Raw genomic sequence first — 20,772 nt, forward strand, 5'->3', positions numbered from 1 at the left:
CATTCTTCTGACCGTCCCCCTTCAGCATGCATTGGGAGGATTTTCAGCTGAGTGTGAAGCAGCTAGGATGAGAGTCAGTATTTCCGAATTTGAGTCTGAGGTTCTCTGCTGGTATACAGCGGATTGCTCCCTCCAGGTTGGGATGGAGTTTCTGCCTTCAAGTATCTCGAAGTCTTGTTCACCAGAGGGGTCATGGATTTACCACCATGGGCGCCTCACGTGAGGTTTCCTGGGTTCATCCAACTGGTAGGAGACCCTGGGTCAGAACGAGGACATGCTGGACAGATCCCAGATCTCATCTGGCCTGGGAATGCCTTTGGATCCGCAGGAGGAGCTTGAAAACACTGCCGGGGAGAAGAACATCTGGACTGCACATCTGGACTGCCTCACTTAGCTTCGACCATCGCAAACCTACCCCGGATACGCAGAAGAAGATGGATGGATGATGTTTGTACCCTTATAATAAAGTGGAGTCTAAACGTACAGGCAGTGTAGCTTTACAAGCTAATTCAGTATCACAGTGACTGATCTCCATGAGTCTGACAGAGGTGCAGATTTTATATATATAGGTTAAGTTCTGCTAATGACAAAGTAATTAGGAAACTACTCAGGTGTTAAATCTCTTCATGTTGTTGGTGTAGCTACTTTACTGCTCACAACTCGAGTGTCATTTCTGCTTATTTATGCTGGCAGGCTGGCCTCACTATCAGAGAACCAACACACACACACAGACACACACACGCACACACGCACACGCACACACGCACACACACACACACGCACACACACAAGGTCAAAGCTTTTTTGCCTGAAATGTGTGATGCCATGGAGATCACTGAATGGCTGAATCCATATTGTATAATTCATATTCCTTGTCTTGTCTTTCTTCTCTTGATTGTGCTGTCAGTGCCTCAGCTGGGTTTTACCACTCCACTCATTGTTCAATCATTTCTTCTTCCTCCATCACTTCCTACTCTCGACCATTTCTCCTTCTTCCTTCTTTGCTTCCTCTCGTTATCCATTTTCTCCTTCTTTCCTGTGAAGCTGAATCCTGGAACCTTGAATCCTCTGTCTGTTTAGCAAATTGGAATCAGATCATTGGTTGTTATTTTTGTTTATAAAATGAAACATTTATTTTGTCTCTTAATTTCGTTACCTGATTTCATTTAATTCTGTTTTATTATTGTTATTTAGATTAAGACCTCCTGTTAAACACAGAGCTGAACATCCATGGCTGCGTTCGCAATACACGAGCACACTGAGTTGAGTTTGGTGTGCAGTGCAGATCCTTCAGGAGCTGCTTGCAGTTCATCACAGAGTTACAGTCGCCCACAATGTTGGAAAAGTGAAGAAAAAGAAGCAATCTAACTGCTCTCTGTACAGTTATAAGCCATGAGCTTATGACGGGATCAGTTTCATGCACAGTGAGAGAAGTTATCAGGTTTGGTGCCTGTGATTTGTGATGAGATGATGACATTGGTTTCATTTATCTTTGGTACAGTTGCTGAATTTCTTTCTTTCTCCGTGCTTCTCTCAGGTTGGCTGTACGAGCTGGCCAAGCGCCTGGGCACCCCGTACTTCCTGTCCCCCCTGACGACCCCGGTCCCCGCCACAGTCAGCAGCCTCCCGGCCAACAGCAGCCAGTGGAACGTGTCGGGGTCAGAGGTCAGCAGGCAGGGATCTTGGAACTCCAGCCAATATTATGGGAACCTGACGGGGGGCGAGGGCGTGTCGGGCACGAGCAACAGGGGGGGGGATGCGGGGCTGCTGGGGGGCGGCCCATCGATGCGTAGCAGCTACGTGACCTCTCTCTACTTTGCCCTGAGCAGTCTGACCAGTGTCGGGTTTGGAAACGTGTCAGCCAACACAGACTCAGAGAAGATCTTCTCCATCTGCACCATGCTCATCGGAGGTAAGACATGTGCTCCTCTTAGGATTTTCCCTCTATGGCCACTCCCACGCTCCGTAGAAACACAAGTTATTTTTCTTTGTTTAAATGACTGTTTTTGGAGGAGCCAGTCTACAAAGAGGTCAGCTGATTGCTGTGACTATTTGAAATGAAAAGCTCATCTCCTCCTCCAGCTCGTCCCGGAGGACCCAGAACTGCTCTTTGAGTCGTCACCTGTAGAGCTCAGAGGATGCAAACAGACCAGTGAAGAGGGAGCTTTGCCCCCCAGCTCAGCTCCCTCTTCACGACTGCAGTCTGGATATTAGAACATATGTAGTGTATATAGTATAGTCCTGCAACAAAAGAAAAAGCGAAGCAAAACAAGGAGAAAAAAGAGGAGACCACAGCATCAATCTCTCCAATTTTTGTCCTCAAACTCAGTTCAGAGTTCTCCGTTGGTGATCTGCTGTACAGAAGATATTTCAGGATTTTAAAAGCAGGGTTTTCTCCATGGTAAGGTCGGTCACTGAAGAAACCGTCTGTAGTTGTGCTGTGATCAAAGTACAGCATGGAACCGGTCCAGTCCTCCCCGGGCCAAGTCCACGTTCACAGCAGACCTGTGACTGCCGACCTGCTGAGGAAATTCTGAGTTACTAAAAGAATTTAAAGAATCTTTGCTCATTCTGGGATTACGGCTGTTTTGGGATTTAGAATAAAAATGTTGTTGTTCTTATAAATGTTTCTAAATCTGGAAATGAAAGATTTATTCAACACTGGGATCATTTGTTAGTAATGTGTTACTGCCATTTTTGTGAAATCAGTCATCCACTTCAGGCAGCGCTTCACTGTGGTTTTACAGCAGCTAAATCCTTCTAAGCCCTGTGCTTTTGAACTCAGTGGGCTTATGAAGACACCCTGTAAAGCTTCTTGCTGTGCGGAAGCATTATGGGATTTTCCAGAGGGCCCTTCGAGATAGAACAACTGTAATTAAATCTGTATTATACTAAAAACACACACAGTATAGTAACAGAACCTTTGCTCTGTCTCCAGCTCTGATGCATGCAGTGGTGTTTGGTAATGTGACAGCGATCATCCAAAGGATGTACTCACGCCGTTCACTCTACCACACCCGCACCAAGGACCTGAAGGACTTCATCCGGGTCCACCGGCTGCCGAAGGCCTTGGAGCAGCGCATGCTGGAGTGTTTCCAGACCACCTGGTCAGTCAACAACGGGATAGACGTTAGTGAGGTGAGGAGGGCCGACTACCTTTCATTTCACTTACGTATTGATTTAAAAGATTTGGGTTTGTGCTACATTGTTGACGCTGACTGCATACAGCTATTCTCCAAAGAACTTCAAAGATCTGCTGCACTCCTCAATGTGTTTTGATCGTTGTCGCTTGTCTCGGATGTTTGAGCTTCACCCGACAGAATGATGTTCGTGCAGAATCCGACACCGAAAGCTGTTGTCAAAATCATCTGCTGAAAGTTAAAGGTTTCACCTAAAGTCTGAGTTCAAGGTGTGCACCTGGGAGCAGCATTTATGACATCACACCTCAAATTTACAAAACCAAATATAAGTGGATTATTTGATTTGTATGCGTAGATGGGATCAAATGCTAACAGCCAAACGTGAGCGCTGACATGTCTGAATGTTAGTGGAACACCAACCAGAGGGTCAGCCTATATTTTGGTTTATTAACTGTAATTTATATTGAGGGATGTCTGGTTGTATTCTTGTTTCTGCTTTGTCTTCACAAAAACATACAACAAAACCATTGTTTACTTCTGTCAGCAGGAAGCAGATTCTGTTGTTTTATTTTGTAGTGCCAGCTGCTGCAGAGTTTCACTTTCATTTGTTCAGATTTTGAGATTTCTACATCTGACATTGAAGCTGAAAAAAAAAAAAAGTTGAGCTAAATGATTGATCGTGCTCAAAGCATTTGAGAACCTCAGCACTGATAGAAAATACAGACTTTACTGTTTTTTTGTGTTTTTTCTTCATTCTCTACATAAAAAACTTTCTACTCCACATTTTTCTCTGGAGTTACATGTTGAGGAATTATTGCTTTCATGCCATGAAAGACGGAGTTTTTGCAAAAGACTGAGTGGAAGCCTGCTGCTAAATTTTTGCAGCTGATACAAATCTGAAGAAAGAATGAGTGTGAATCCCTTTTCACTTCACAGCTACTGAAGGACTTCCCAGACGAGCTGAGAGCCGACATCGCCATGCACCTGAACAAGGAGCTGCTCCAGTTGCCTCTGTTCGAGTCGGCCAGCAGGGGCTGCCTTCGCTCCCTCTCCCTCATCATCAAGACCTCCTTCTGCGCTCCGGGGGAGTTCCTCATCCGGCAGGGAGACGCCCTGCAGGCCATCTACTTCGTCTGCTCGGGGTCCATGGAAGTCCTGAAAGACAACACTGTGCTGGCTATACTGGGTGAGTCCCAGACAACAATGAAGTTTACAGAGAAAAAAGTTCACAGTCATTGTTAGCTAAAGTCACTCCTTCTTATTAGTTTTCTGGAGGTCCATCTGAAAATAATCCCTCATTCATTAGAAAAGAAGATTCAAGAAGACCTGTTTTTGGGGGGCGTGTCTGTTTGATTGACAGGCCTGTGGTGCAGTCAGGTTACAGCTATCGGTGGACGGGACGTAGTATCGTCAGGTTTCCAATCAGATCAGTCAGATCCACCACTGGCTCCTCCCCCAGCTTGTCCAAATATGGTCACTTCCTGCTCCAAACCTCTCCGAACTATCAAGGTGGTGACGGACAGAATCTGAACTGGAGGATTCATAACGTTCACAAACCAATGGTGACATCACTGATGGTTGATGACATCACTGATGGTTGTGGCTTGGTACAAATATACGGGTCTGGGCACGCTCCCGATAGGAACGTTTCCAGTCATTGCAACCTCAACGGGTGTAGACCTCGAGATCATTTTGAAACTATCAAAGCAGCCATTAACCGGTCAGCATTGACCTCCATATAACCAAATTTTACCATAGTGGCCATTGTTGGAACTTTCCAGACTGCTGGTGCGTTTAAATAGAAAGTGCTAGCTCATGATTAGAACTTAGGAAGTCATGAGAACGCCGCTGCTAAGCAACGGCAACATGGACGGTGTCTAGAAGCCACAAAGGCTAACGATTTAGCATACTAGCAGGCAGGTAACGCAATGCAGGAAATAATAAAGACATAATGCAGAGATGCATTATTTAAGTTTTGAAGCAAAACTCTGCCTGACTAAACTTACAATATATTTGCGAAACATTCAAGAAAAAAGGAGTAACTTCTATAGCTTCTTATAGCTGAATGCAGAATAAAATCATTGCAAACTTTGAGGCTGTAAACAATAGTTAAGCAAAGCCAGGCGACTTAGGTAAATAAAATCATTGGGTTTTATCTTATATGTAGTAACTTACATTAAAACGTCTTATTTCAGACTTTTCTAACTAACTACATTTCGGCGACATGCCTGAGCTGCTTGCAGGCTTCTTTGTGCACAGCCATCTCGCCAGCGTCTGGTTTTGAGGCATTTAGTGGACAGTAGCTACAGAAAGTAACCTGGGTTTCACTTTTCCTTTCTGAACTGCATGAGTCTCACGTCGGTCTCACACCACACCACCCACCGGGGGAAACACTATCCTAGCTGTTCCATTTGATCACATTTAATGCACATAACTACACAGTTCAGATCGTAGAATACCGTGTACGGGACAAAGGTACGTTATATTTATGTATTTCTTTATCATGCTGTGGGTCTTCTAAGCCAAACAAAAATCTGAAATAACTCCATACCTTGTTTTACCATCAATATTAAAGGATTCTTCCCACTTAATTAGCCAAAATAGCAGGAAGAATAACAAAGTCTGTTTTCTAACTAAAGGAAAGCGAAAGCAAAAACTGGAGCTCTAAAAGAACGTGTGCAGTTTTGTTTTTTGATCGTCACGTTGCAAAATTGCATGCTGGTTACCTAATTAGACCAAAATGAAATAAGGATGGTCTATTAGTTGGAGGAAATTGTGCATGAATTTGAAACGAATGAAATAAAAACTACACAGTAACCCCTCAGCTTTAACACTTACCTGTCAAACTGAGACGTGGAGAAGGTGAGATGATCAAGATCTGTGGGACGCTGTGTTAGTAGTTCATGAATTAAAGTAGTTAAATAATAATCTGATAAGAGCCACAAGAGGGTCAGCTGGATATCAAGATGAAATACAGACGTCAGCGAGGAAAGACCAGAGAGAGATCATCAGTGTGTGTGTGTGTGTGTGTGTGTGTGTGTGTGTGTGTGTGTGTGTGTGTGTGTGTGTGTGTGTGTGAGTGACTGAGTGAGTGAGTGTGTGTGTGTGTGTGTGTGTGTGTGTGTGTGTGTGTGTGTGTGTGTGTGTGTGTGTGTCCCTGCTACTTTAAAGAGTTGTTACCATCTTGACACCAACAGGGAGACTGAAGGCTTCATCTAGTTTTGATGCTGTAGTTTAGTGTACTGTAGAATAATCTCTGTCCAGACTGAAAGTATTTGTATGTTGTTGTCGTAGACTTTTCTGACTGACATATTTTATAAGACTTGTTAATGCTGATGCAACAACATAGAGGTGGAAGAAACATTTTCTTTTTGTGGCGGGGGAATGCTGGAGTTCTGGGACCCTTTCCCGATAGCTGGGTTTGTGCTGTACATCTTGTTTTGTCTTCACTGAAACTGTTCTGTTATAAAGCTTAACTTTGTTGCAAAGAGAGCTTTTTGTCCACATCGTCCACCTGTGGGTCCACAGTGTCCGTCTCACATCTCACTGTCTTTTCAAAGTGAAATGTCTCTGTGTCGTGCAGCTTTCTCTCCCTTGGTTTAATTGTACATTTTAGCTGTGGAAGAAGGGCAATAAAAATGTGTATTCTTTATTTGTATGGGCAAGATTATAAAAAGCTTAATGCATCAAAAACTCACAAACAGGAACATATTTTGAACAGCATTTGAGACACAAAAAGAAACATTTTGCTAAGAGGTTGAGAGTGTGAACATTCACAGCATCTAAAAGTGTGTGTGCAGCTGCTCAGGAGCAGCTCTCAAGACTAAGATGTACAGAGCCAAAATATAAGAGATAGGGGTATCCTTTGGATTTCTCTGTGTGTGCATTGGTGGTATTTGTGAAATGGTGCAATCATACGTCATCAGTCTGTGGGGATTTGGAGGCGGAGTTGAGTCCCAGTGAAGCTTAACATTAAACAGGGTGTGGCTGCTTTTACCACAACTACAACTGTCAACTACCAGTGTCATATTTCATGTCATGTCTCTACCCGAAGACAATTTACGCTTCAGCCACTCCGTTATACTTATTATTTAAAAAAACAACACTGGGAAGGGTTGTGTTTATCAGTTTACACTCATTGATACAAGAGCCGTCAGTACATACCGTGAGAATCCATACATTTTCAACAGCTCTAAAAAAACTACACCCTTTACGAAGTGCTCAGTGTCCCTAATAAACTGGCAACCGAGTATATGTAAATGGGTAAATACTATTGGTCAGTGAGAAAATGTTCTCGATATATTAAGCTTTAATTAAAATGTATAACTGTTAATGCAGTTTAAAGTAATACCTCATACCCATACATACCTGAGGACATAAAGTGATGAAATCATGATGAAAGAGTCAATACCAGCTTTAATCAGCCCTTTCACGATTTTGCAGATTGTAATTTTTTTATTGTTATCATTAAAATTATTTGATTTTGCCAGATCTTTTCTATTTATGTTTTTTTTCCTAAACTTGTGTATGTTGGGTCGTGTGTATATAACTAGTGTGAATGTGAATGATGTGCTTGCATAAATTCAAACTTTTTTTGAGTAGATATGAGAAGAGTTTCACTGTTACTGAGCTGTTTTTTATTTTTGTATTTATAGTCACAAAAGTCAATCACTCCGAGCCACATTTATCAGCTGGCTCACCATCAATATTTATATCTTTTTGACTTTAAATAGGGTCTCTTTTTATATTACAATAACTAATAAGTGAGTGTCTGAGTGATGAAGTTGCACCATCGGCCACATCCTGTATCCATTTCTAATTAAAAGCCCTCTTTTCAAATTAAAAGCCCTCTAGTGTTTCCTACATAGTCCAGCCATTTACTAGGTTTTGAGCCAGTCCTGTTAGAAGTAATGGAAGCAGATATTCCTCTCAAAGACATTTAAGTCCCTTCAAGGCACTTGGACTGCAATTGTGAAAAAGGCGACAACATACAATTACTAGCTTAAACTGATTATATGTTCGGCCTATTGGAAAAAAGTTCTATGACACACAGCTACGAAAAAGATTAAATCAACACAAACATTGATATCTCTCCCGTTTTTTTATATTGTAAGTCCTCTCCATCCTCAACTTTAACTGGTGCCGGCCTCTAAAGAAAAAGCAGAGGAAAAATTAAAGGAAAATGATCATGTTAATGTTAAAAATCTGAACTTCAGCTAACTTCCTGCAGCAAAATACTACAGATCTTCTGCTGTTTTCTTTTAAATATTTGGAGCTATTTGCCGACCAGGGCTCAACAGAGTGAATGGAGTTCACTCTCCCTCCTCTTCATGCCTGGGAACAGAAACGATGCGTTGCTTTAGAGATTCACTATTTGGTTTGGTAGTAAAACCTACTCAATTAATGAAAAGAGGAATTGTGAATCGACACGTTTAAAGAGTGAATGTAAAATACAGAAAAAGTTGTAAATTGTGTGGTCTGAAAATTGTTGCACCTGCGACAATATCTTGGTCACAGGACTAGTTGGTTGTCTCGCAGGGTGAAATCTAATTTCTTCTGGATGTGCTTCAGAGTTTTGGAAACACGAATCCAGCAGAAAGGGCGAAGCTCTTCTGACAACCTGATAAACGAGGAGATGAGCAAGAAAAGGGAACAGTTCTTTTGCATTTATGTACGTGGCAAGGACAGATGTATACGTCTCAGAAGTGACTTTATGAAAAGGTCAAGGTATATTGAATTAATGGTGCCGACCTGCGTGCCTGAATTTCTTTGTGTCGATGCAAAATGAAGTGGATTTATCTTCAAATGCCAAGAAGCCAGCCCATATTTGATCTTGGTCATGACACAAATGCACACATCAATAGACTGAATGTGGTGCAGTGCTGGTATTAATAATGAATAGATTTGACATTATTAAATCACCTTTATTATTCATGCTGAAGTGTGGAATGCGTAGGAGCCTGCAAAGCCCAGAAAGCTCTTTGAATGGTTCAGCCAACCGGGCCGCGAACAACAAACACACCCACGGTGTTCTTCCAGGAATTATACTGCGTTGATCTGGATAATAAAAAGGTTCATCTTCAAGTGATAGCCAGTCCCACCAAACACACACACACACACACACACACACACACACACACACACACACACACACACACACACACACTCTCACACACACACACACACACACATTAACAGTAATATTGTTTACAACTTGTGGAATATATTTTAATCAAAGCTAAACTTTTCACCCCCATAAAGATAGCAACCGTGGAAGGACAATGTCATGATTTAATGACTGACATTGATTATTTCCACCAATTAAAAACTGGTAAACGCTGCAGAGGTGAGACTCTGCTTTCCATAAGCTGTAGCTGCATCATTTTCTTTCTCTTTCAATTTTTTTGTCACATCATGAAATGGAAATTACTACAGCCTCCCCACTGGATATATGTTTGATTAAAAAGAAAGATGTGTAACTGTTTCTGTACCAGGTGGGTCCCACAGAGGATGCAGGTTGTTGGGCCTATCAGCACCAGCACATTTCCCCCAAACCGCCTAGAAACTGGTGCCTGATGTGGTGTAACACTTTACTTTGAATAAAACTCAAAATCATTGTGAATATTGAGGTATGTATGGGTATGAGGTATTACTTTAAACTGCATTAACAGTTATACATTTTAATTTATATATAAATATGTGTGTGTATATATATATATACCGTATATATGCACATTCCAGAGACAAACGAAGTGGCAGACAAACAAAATGGCTAACAATTACCGATATTGATAAAAAGAGCTTCTGTCATAAGCTCTTCTTGCCTGTCCTCGTCTTCTTCGCCTTTACTTCTTTCCAGACTTGACGGATGCACACACTTAAATGTCATTTTCAAGTGCTCAGCCTGTGCTCAGTTTAACATTTTGCTGTAATTATGAGCAAAACCTTTCCCTGACGCTGCTGTTGCTCTCGGCTCCGCTGCCACCCATCATCTCCGTCACCAAGACAATTGGAACTGAACTGTTGTCGGGGTGGGGAAGAGGGGTGGAGGAGTGGAAATGTGAGTGATGTGAAAAAGATAGGGAGACAGACAGAGCATGTGAAGGGCCCTTCATGCCGAATGAAGCAGAAGCACAGATGGGAGGGAAGAGATAAAGAAATGAGGGTGCAGACGACTGTTGGGTGGTGCTGAGTGCAGCGACAGCAGGATGTGGAGGTGGTTGGAGGTTCCCAGGAGGGTGGAGGGCCGTGTCCAATAACTGCTGTTGCTCACATGGCATGTGCCTTTCCAAGTCCTCTCCCTGTCCTTTCCTATCACCTTCCCTCTTTTCAGACCACCTCCACAGATCTCTCGTTTTTTTTCTCCAGCCCCCTCCTTCTTTGTTTTTGCTGCTCCGAGTAGTCTTTGTTTGACTTTTGCCTTTTTTTCAAGGCTTTTTTTTAGAGGCTTTGTCTGTCAAATGCCTCACAAATGAATATACCCCCTTATAGACTATAATACAATTCTGTTTTTTGTTTTACCTCACACTGTGCTCATTTAATTATCACTATGAAAATGCCGTACAGATAGCTACACTGTGTGATTATATACTTGTCAGGAATAAAGAGATATGATGAACAGCATACAGTTATTATTAACATTATCTTACCTTCAGCTTTGTTTCTTCTAGTGGTTTATTTATAGGCTCGTGTAAAACAGGGATGTCATGAGAACTGATACTTCTGTACAAAGTCAATACTAAAAATTCAGAAAATGGGGCATGCTTGTTTTCTATGGTACCAAAGGTAACGCTATAAAATGAACATTAAGATATTTTACGTGAGATGATTAGAGACATCAACAACCAAAAGTCAGAATGTAAACAGTGTCAAACTTCGGTGTAGCTCAAAGACAGACATGTGATGTCACCGTTGGTTTGTGAACGTTATGAAGCCTCCAGTTTGGAATTTGGCCGTCGTCATCTTGCAAGTTCGGAGCGGTTTGGAGCAGGAAGTGACCATATTATATAGCAATAATGGCTTTTTGGAGCTGACCTCTAGTGGCACTCGGTGGTATTGCAGCTGAAGGCACTTTCGCATCAGCCTGATTTTTCAGACCTGCAAGCCTCGTCCACTTTCATACAGTCACGGTCAGATCCAGAGCTCGACTTCTGGCTCCAAAATAGCAAAATGGTGACAGCTGAAAAATTCTGAACTCAAGGCTTCAGAAACCAATGGGTGATGTCACGTATGGTTGCCGCTTGATAGTGAGTAAGATTAAAAGTTATCATGTTCAGTGAATTATGATTCACTATGAGGCAAACATTCAGGCAAACATTTCCAATTTGTAAATGTCTGAACACCTAAAATAAGTTTGTAATTTATAACCTGAACTGTCATAAGGTCGAGGTGATCTAAAATAATAATGGCTAAACCGAGAGGAGGCTTTGGTGAAACAAGCGTCATACACAGATTGTGTCTTTAATAATTAAACGGAGGATGAAGACCTTGCTGTTGTGGTCCGGCCTCGATAGGAGTCCCTGCTGACCGGGTCCCTGCTGACCGGGTCCCTGCTGACCGGGTCCCTGCTGACCGGGTCCCGGGGCGGCCTCATCCTCTGCCCCCGCGGTTATGATGGAGTCCAAACAATTATCGAACAGTTCAACGCGAGCTAGTACAAATGATTTCAGGATACAGCCCCTCAAATCTACACCCAAACTAGAAAACTCATAACCTGGATAAGAATTAACGGCCTGCACAGGTAATCTGTGGACAAGCTGAGATGCAAACACCCTGACGTCTACTCATTCTATGAAAAACAGAACAAGTCGTGGGAGGTGCATGCCTGGTTTTCCGGGTGTTGGACACAGCTGACAGTTTTTAGGAGGACTTTAACGAGAAGTTTAAAGAGAAATGGAATCTTGACATTTCAAGAATGACGGGCATCACAACAGACGATGCTTCCAACAATAAAAAACATCCTTCACAGAGGACTCCACATGGTCCACGGTCTGGACCTCAACAAAGCCGTTAGAAATGAGAGTCTTTGCAGTACAGTGAACCCTCGTTTTTCGCGGGGGTTACGTTCCAAATAGAAACCGTGATAGGCAAAATCCGTGAAGTAGTAACCTTGATTTTTTTTTACAATTATTATACAATGAAATACTCCATAATACATTGAAACCAAAGAACAAAACCTTTTTACAGGCCCAAGCATTTGTTTAACAAATAAAGGTACTGTATAAATGTTTTTTTTTTACAAATAACTACTGTACTGTAAAATAATAATTTTAATCATCAATACGAACTGAAGGCTTCAAATTGCTGAGATCAGCACCGCCCCACTGCGACCCGAGTCATTGGATTAGAACGGGAGAAAATGAAAAATGATTATGAAAAAAAATACAAAGTACAGTCGGACAAATAGTGACTCACGTGTGTTTCACTGCTCTTCTGACTGAGCCGCTGCATCCTGACTCCGCTCTGGAGCGTTTTTTTCTTCTAAAGCCCGCGGTGCAGGTGTGGTTTTTAGAGAGAAGAACATAGTTATCGGTAGTTGTTGTCGCTCTTTTTTCTTCTGGGCAAAAAGATTCTTATAAACCGACATACCACCATCGATTTACATACGTGTACATATTAAACCGCAACGTTATTGACAAACAGGTAGAGAAGAAGCGGAGAGACTGTTTAGCCAATCAGAATGCAGAACACAATGCACGATGCAAATCCGTGAAGCAGCGAGACCGTGAAAGGTGAACCGCGTTATAGCGAAGGTTCACTGTACTGTCAAAACTTCGTTGAACCATATGTGTGTTCACCAGATCACCAAAGTTTTTAGATGAACTCAAAAAGCAAACAGACGTTGTCCTCCCAGAACATCAACTCGTAGAAGTCTTCAGGAAGCTATGTGTGCAGTTCCAGCAGAGGACAGAAGAAAATGGTTTCTAATGCCCAAAGACACTATTTTAGAAACTGAAAATGACGTTGAGAGTCCACTGGGTCCTTTTACCTTTTTACAACCCCCTCATGTTGCTCCTGACATCTCAGTGGATCCCTGCTGGGCAGATGAAGGGTTTGATTAAAGTCTAAATTGATGACAAACATTACAGATTCTCCGAAACACTGCGAGGGACCATTACCCACAGAGTAAATGATTTACCTTGTTTTTACAGTAATATTACTGTAATCTCAACCTTGTCTTACTGTCATAGCATGTGTACAGCATGTTACGGTAGATTTTCAATGCATTCTGGGAAAATAGTCTGTTACTGTAAATCTAAACACAGTAAGTAACAAACGATAAAAAAAACACACAAAAAAACATCAAACCTCCATCTTGAATTGAAAGACTGCCCTTGATTTGAGGAGCCTCCAGTATTTTTGGTTGAATGGCAAGTTTTAATTCCACGGTTTAGAAAATTCAGCCCACAATTTTCACTTCGGACATAAAGAGGATTAATAGATAAGGCCAATAAAAAACATTGCTTTAGTCTAGTATGTTTCCTTAAATCCCAAGCTAATGTGAGAGACAGATTTTTTTTTTTAAAGACAGCTTTGTTCCATGTAGGAAGATATCAAAGCCCTCTGGATCAAGCAAAGGAAGCTGCTGCTGCTGCCAATAGGCCTGCAGCTCCTGTAATGCAGAGGCCTCACGCAAAGACAGACCTTCTACACATTCAAAGGAGGATTTAAAAGAAATCTAGATGGAAAACAGCTGTTGTCTGAAATAAGGGGAGAAAAAGAAAGCTTCAACACCTCAAGCAAGGCTCCCCCCTAATGATAAAGTGAATGGTTAGTTTGTGGTGTTCATTGAAGTTCCAGAAGTCGGTGCAGAGGAGGATCAACTCTCCAGGTGGAAAACAATGGAAGTGTGTTAACTCAGTTATCAGAGTTTGCCTGAAATCTGTATATTGCTGAGCTTCTCACTTCAGCCGGTCAATTTTACACCGAGACAACACTGATATGTTAAGTCTTCCTTGTTGAAAACCTTATATTGGCAAACAAAACAAAAAAACAAGAACTTTTGAAAAAGTACTTCCATCTAATTGAAAGTAATTCAAGAAAACATATCCATAAAATTGTGGCGCATAATCCCATGATTGCATTTCACTGAATTATGTGCTGTTGCAATATGATTTATACTTTTTATTGTGTATAGTGGTTTTTTTGCTAACCTTGATATCAAGAACTGGGTCTTCTTGTTCTAATCAACATGTTTACCTGCTTGGATTAGTGACAGTTGAAAAGCTTAGCATTGACAGGTGGACTGAGTTTTACAACACTATTGTTTGTTTTAAATACAAATGTTATTTGTAATATTAATGTTTTTCCGTGGTCTTCACTACTCCAACACTATTTATCATTTGCATTCGTTTTGATCATTTTTAGGCAGCAAGGCACTGCAGCAGAATTCTATGCCACCGTAAAGTTGATTTATTTTGGTTATTTTCTTCCACAATATTGTTTGCTTTTAAATTTGCTGCTCCGCTTCCATCTGATGGGAAACACTGGTTCCCATAACTTGATATTTTCCTTTGAGGTCAAAACGTCTGTTGTGAAATAGATATGACAGTTCCAGGTCCATTTATCACACTTCAACACTGTCAGTGATCAACCTTAAGTTGATCTTCAACCTTTTCAACTTCTGTCACTCATCATTTTGACGGCCACTTCGGCATCTTTGAGTATTTCAAATGTTTAACCTGCGTCATCAAATTGTATGTTTCTACTCAGTTATTCAGTTGCGTTATGTTCATGTTTGTGTGCTTCTTGTACATCAGCACTGCACCAATTTAAGAGTTGTTATTTATATATAATAACTTTATTAACATACAGGCTGTGTTAGCAGGAAGGCGAACTTCACACAGACACTGCATCTGCATAGACAACCCAACGTTGTCACTCTAGACCAATCACAGTTAAGCATAGTTCATCACCCAATAGGAAGAGTTGTAGCCTTCTCGTTACCGTAACTGTTATCAACATGTAAATGGTCTGTACTTGTATAGTTTTTTCACCTTTCGGTCTCAAAACTCTTCAACATGTTTTTCCATTCACCCATTCATGACACAGATCACCATGCAAGGTGCTGCCATCAGGAGAACATTCACACACTGATGGTTCACCATCGGGAGCAACTTAGGATTCAGTGTCTTGCTCAAGGAAACTTAGGCATGTGGACAGGATGAGCTGGGGATTGAACCACCAACCTTCTGATTAGTGTGCAACCCACTCTACCATCTGAGCTACAGCCTACCACATCTCAGCAATGTATTCAACAGAATATTGCAGGTGACAAGTTACAAGTCTGGAACAAAGCAAACAGATGATGTCCAGCTACAGAACCAGTTCAGTACCTGGGAACCCTCATGTGATCCTACAGAACCAGTTCAGTACCTTTCGGGACATTAATCTTAATGAACTACAAACAACTGACCCGTTTGCACGTTGGTTGGCCGCCAACAACAGAGATGGTACCAACGATGCAGACGGAGGATTTCTAAAAATGGACGGGCCTTTTTGAAGTAGGAACGATTAGTTGTTCGGTACAATGTAGATGAAACAAGCGAACACTTGCTCCGACCTCTGCTGTTGAAATGACTTCACAGGTCGGTTCAGGTATCGGTTTGATGGTCTGCTGCTCCGTGTTTAGCTGATTAACATGGTAACAGCCTCAAAGACCACCATGTATCTGTGTCTTTCTGCATTCCCGTGTGCTTGTTTTGCAATCATCTGTGTATGTGTTCACCTCCCCAGGTAAAGGAGATCTGATTGGCTCGGACTCTCTGACGAAGGAACAGGTGATCAAGACCAACGCCAACGTGAAGGCGCTGACCTACTGCGACCTGCAGTACATCAGCCTGAAGGGCCTCCGCGAGGTGCTCCGGCTCTACCCCGAGTACGCCCAGAAGTTCATCAGCGAGATTCAACACGACCTCACGTACAACCTGCGAGAGGGCCACGGGGCCGATGTGAGTAGCTGCAGTAAGGCGGAGCGATGAAGGACCGTCTTGAGTTCAGAACAAACGGTTCTCTGGGCTCTGTTTGCAAACCCGGCTTCTCAAACGGCCCCTTAAAGAGCGAAATGTTGTGACAGCCATCAGACAGGTTGATAAGAAGAAGAAGGTGGTTCTTCAGTTTTCAAGCATTCATTTTACATAAAAAGATGAATGCTCAATTTAGACATTTATAATTTTTTTCATGCAGCTTGAAAAGAATAATTTCAGTAATGTAAATATAATATATAATTCCATGATCATGTAAATGCTAACCTGACTGCATCAAGCAGTGAGGAAGAGGAAGGAAAACGTTTGGAGAGTCTGATGGTGTTTGAGGTTCAGTCAAAGAAAGGAGAGCAGGTACGTTTATAAAGGCAAAGCTGCCATGGTACACATGCCTGCACCTGCACCTCCACCTCCGCCTCCACCTCCACCTGCACCTGCACCTCCGCCTCCACCTCCACCTGCACCTGCACCTCCACCTGCACCTCCACCTGTGCAGAGTAGTGGACCTCTCCTCTGACTGGCAGACACACACACACAGACTCACAGTGTGTGTGTGTGTGTGTGTGTGTGTGTGTGTGTGTGTGTGTGTGTGTGTGTGTGTGTGTGTGTGTGTGATAAGCACACGCTGGCAACTGCACTCTTTTCACATCCCCTTATCTCATTGGTCTCCTCTGAGCTGGGAGCTAAGATTAGAACAAGAGAGCTAAAAATAGATTACGGTGGCAGAGGAGGGCAGTGGGGGAGGAGGAGAAGAGGGGGGGGAGAAGAGAGTGACTGCTGAGCAGGCTGGATGGAGGGAGAAGAGAGGGATGATATCTGGGAGCTCAGGGGCGTCGGCTGGTACTCAGACGATGTGAAATACATTCCTTCTGTCTGTAGGCAGGAGGGATGGAGGGTTGGGGGGGGGGGGGGTCATTCATACTCCTGCAGTGTAACAGAGCATTACAGAGAGATGCAATTCTATTACAAAATATACCTCAACAGTTTTATAATTTTTTGAAAATATACAGAAAATATTGGATTTTAAACTCTAGTTAAAACTCTATTTGTGTGCTGAGACTCTGCAGCCATTAACGTTCAGTCCCACCGTAACACAACATAACGTTCAGTCCCACCGTAACACAACATAACGTTCAGTCCCACCGTAACACAACATAACGTTCAGTCCACCGTAACACAATGTAACGTTCAGTCCACCGTAACATAACATAACGTTCAGTCCCACCGTAACACAACGTAACATTCAGTCCCACCATAACACAACATAACGTTCATTCCCACCCTAATACAACGTAACGTTCAGTCCACCGTAACATAACATAACGTTCAGTCCACCGTAACATAACATAACGTTCAGTCCCACCGTAACACAACATAACGTTCAGTCCCACCGCAACACAACATAACGTTCAGTCCACCGCAACACAACATAACGTTCAGTCCACCGTAACACAACATAACATTCAGTCCCACCATAACACAACGTAACGTTCAGTCCACCGTAACACCATGTAACGTTCAGTTCACCGTAACACAACATAACGTTCAGTCCACCGTAACACAACGTAACGTTCAGTCCCACCATAACACAACGTAACGTTCAGTCCCACCGCAACACAACATAACGTTCAGTCCCACCGTAACACAACATAACGTTCAGTCCACCGTAACACAATGTAACGTTCAGTCCACCGTAACATAACATAACGTTCAGTCCCACCGTAACACAACGTAACATTCAGTCCCACCATAACACAACATAACGTTCAGTCCCACCCTAACACAACGTAACGTTCAGTCCACCGTAACACCACGTAACGTTCAGTTCACCGTAACACAACATAACATTCAGTCCCACCATAACACAACATAACGTTAAGTCCACCGTAACACAACATAACGTTCAGTCCCACCATAACACAACGTAACGTTCAGTCCCACCATAACACAACGTAACGTTCAGTCCACCGTAACACAACATAACGTTCAGCCCCACCATAACACAACGTAACATTCAGTCCACCGTAACATAACATAACGTTCAGTCCCACCATAACACAACGTAACGTTCAGTCCCACCATAACACAACATAACGTTCAGTCCCACCATAACACAACGTAACATTCAGTCCCACCATAACACAACGTAACGTTCAGTCCCACCATAACACAACGTAACATTCAGTCCCACCATAACACAACGTAACGTTCAGTCCCACCATAACACAACGTAACATTCAGTCCCACCATAACACAACGTAACATTCAGTCCCACCATAACACAACGTAACGTTCAGTCCCACCATAACACAACATAACGTTCAGTCCCACCATAACACAACGTAACATTCAGTCCCACCATAACACAACGTAACGTTCAGTCCCACCATAACACAACATAACGTTCAGTCCACCGTAACACAACATAACGTTCAGTCCCACCATAACACAACGTAACGTTCAGTCCCACCATAACACAACGTAACGTTCAGTCCACCGTAACACAACATAACGTTCAGCCCCACCATAACACAACGTAACATTCAGTCCACCGTAACATAACATAACGTTCAGTCCCACCATAACACAACGTAACGTTCAGTCCCACCATAACACAACATAACGTTCAGTCCCACCATAACACAACGTAACATTCAGTCCCACCATAACACAACGTAACGTTCAGTCCCACCATAACACAACGTAACATTCAGTCCCACCATAACACAACGTAACGTTCAGTCCCACCATAACACAACGTAACATTCAGTCCCACCATAACACAACGTAACATTCAGTCCCACCATAACACAACGTAACGTTCAGTCCCACCATAACACAACATAACGTTCAGTCCCACCATAACACAACGTAACATTCAGTCCCACCATAACACAACGTAACATTCAGTCCCACCATAACACAACGTAACATTCAGTCCCACCATAACACAACATAACGTTCCGTCCCACCGCAACACAACGTAACGTTCAGTTCACCGTAACATAACATAACATTCAGTCCACCGTAACACAACGTAACGTTCAGTTCACCGTAACACAACATAACATTCAGTCCACCGTAACACAACATAACATTCAGTCCACCGTAACATAACATAACATTCAGTCCACCGTAACACAACATAACATTCAGTCCACCATAACATAACATTCAGTCCACCGTAACATAACGTTCAGTCCACCGTAACACAACGTAACGTTCAGTTCACCGTAACATAACATAACATTCAGTCCACCGTAACAAAACATTCAGTCCACCGTAACACAACATAACATTCAGTCCACCGTAACATAACATTCAGTCCACCGTAACATAACGTTCAGTCCACCGTAACACAACGTAACGTTCAGTTCACCGTAACATAACATAACATTCAGTCCCACCATAACACAACATAACGTTAAGTCCACCGTAACACAACATAACGTTCAGTCCCACCATAACACAACGTAACGTTCAGTCCACCGTAACATAACATAACGTTCAGTCCCACCATAACACAACGTAACGTTCAGTCCCACCATAACACAACGTAACATTCAGTCCCACCATAACACAACGTAACGTTCAGTCCCACCATAACACAACGTAACATTCAGTCCCACCATAACACAACGTAACGTTCAGTCCCACCATAACACAACGTAACATTCAGTCCCACCATAACACAACATAACGTTCCGTCCCACCGCAACACAACGTAACGTTCAGTTCACCGTAACATAAGATAACATTCAGTCCACCGTAACACAACGTAACGTTCAGTCCCACCATAACACAACATAACGTTCAGTCCCACCATAACACAACGTAACGTTCAGTCCCACCATAACACAACGTAACATTCAGTCCCACCATAACACAACGTAACGTTCAGTCCCACCATAACACAACGTAACATTCAGTCCCACCATAACACAACATAACGTTCCGTCCCACCGCAACACAACGTAACGTTCAGTTCACCGTAACATAAGATAACATTCAGTCCACCGTAACACAACGTAACGTTCAGTCCCACCATAACACAACGTAACATTCAGTCCCACCATAACACAACGTAACGTTCAGTCCCACCATAACACAACGTAACATTCAGTCCCACCATAACACAACATAACGTTCCGTCCCACCGCAACACAACGTAACGTTCAGTTCACCGTAACATAACATAACATTCAGTCCACCGTAACACAACGTAACGTTCAGTTCACCGTAACACAACATAACATTCAGTCCACCGTAACATAACATAACATTCAGTCCACCGTAACATAACATTCAGTCCACCGTAACACAACATAACATTCAGTCCACCATAACATAACATTCAGTCCACCGTAACATAACGTTCAGTCCACCGTAACACAACGTAACGTTCAGTTCACCGTAACATAACATAACATTCAGTCCACCGTAACAAAACATTCAGTCCACCGTAACATAACGTTCAGTCCACCGTAACACAACGTAACGTTCAGTTCAACCTAACATAACATTCAGTCCACCGTAACATAACATAACATTCAGTCCACCGTAACATAACATTCAGTCCACCGTAACACAACATAACATTCAGTCCACCGTAACATAACATTCAGTCCACCGTAACATAACGTTCAGTC

The 20,772-nt window shown here is 42.6% G+C and overlaps 1 protein-coding gene across 1 annotated transcript in view; it reads left to right on the forward strand.

The window, feature by feature from the left end:
- The window catches only part of kcnh3 (potassium voltage-gated channel, subfamily H (eag-related), member 3), a 147,016-nt gene that overhangs the window by 118,426 nt on the left and 7,818 nt on the right, over nt 1-20,772 (forward strand). The window contains 4 exon segments of the mRNA XM_069177374.1: nt 1,538-1,912; nt 2,939-3,138; nt 4,077-4,326; nt 15,876-16,090. Coding sequence (XP_069033475.1) covers nt 1,538-1,912; nt 2,939-3,138; nt 4,077-4,326; nt 15,876-16,090 — 1,040 coding nt within the window.

Source organism: Embiotoca jacksoni, unplaced genomic scaffold (assembly GCF_022577435.1).
Source record: "Embiotoca jacksoni isolate LCO1_2020_lvr unplaced genomic scaffold, fEmbJac1.0.p SCAF_72, whole genome shotgun sequence".
In the NCBI taxonomy this organism is placed as follows: Eukaryota; Metazoa; Chordata; class Actinopteri; family Embiotocidae; genus Embiotoca; species Embiotoca jacksoni.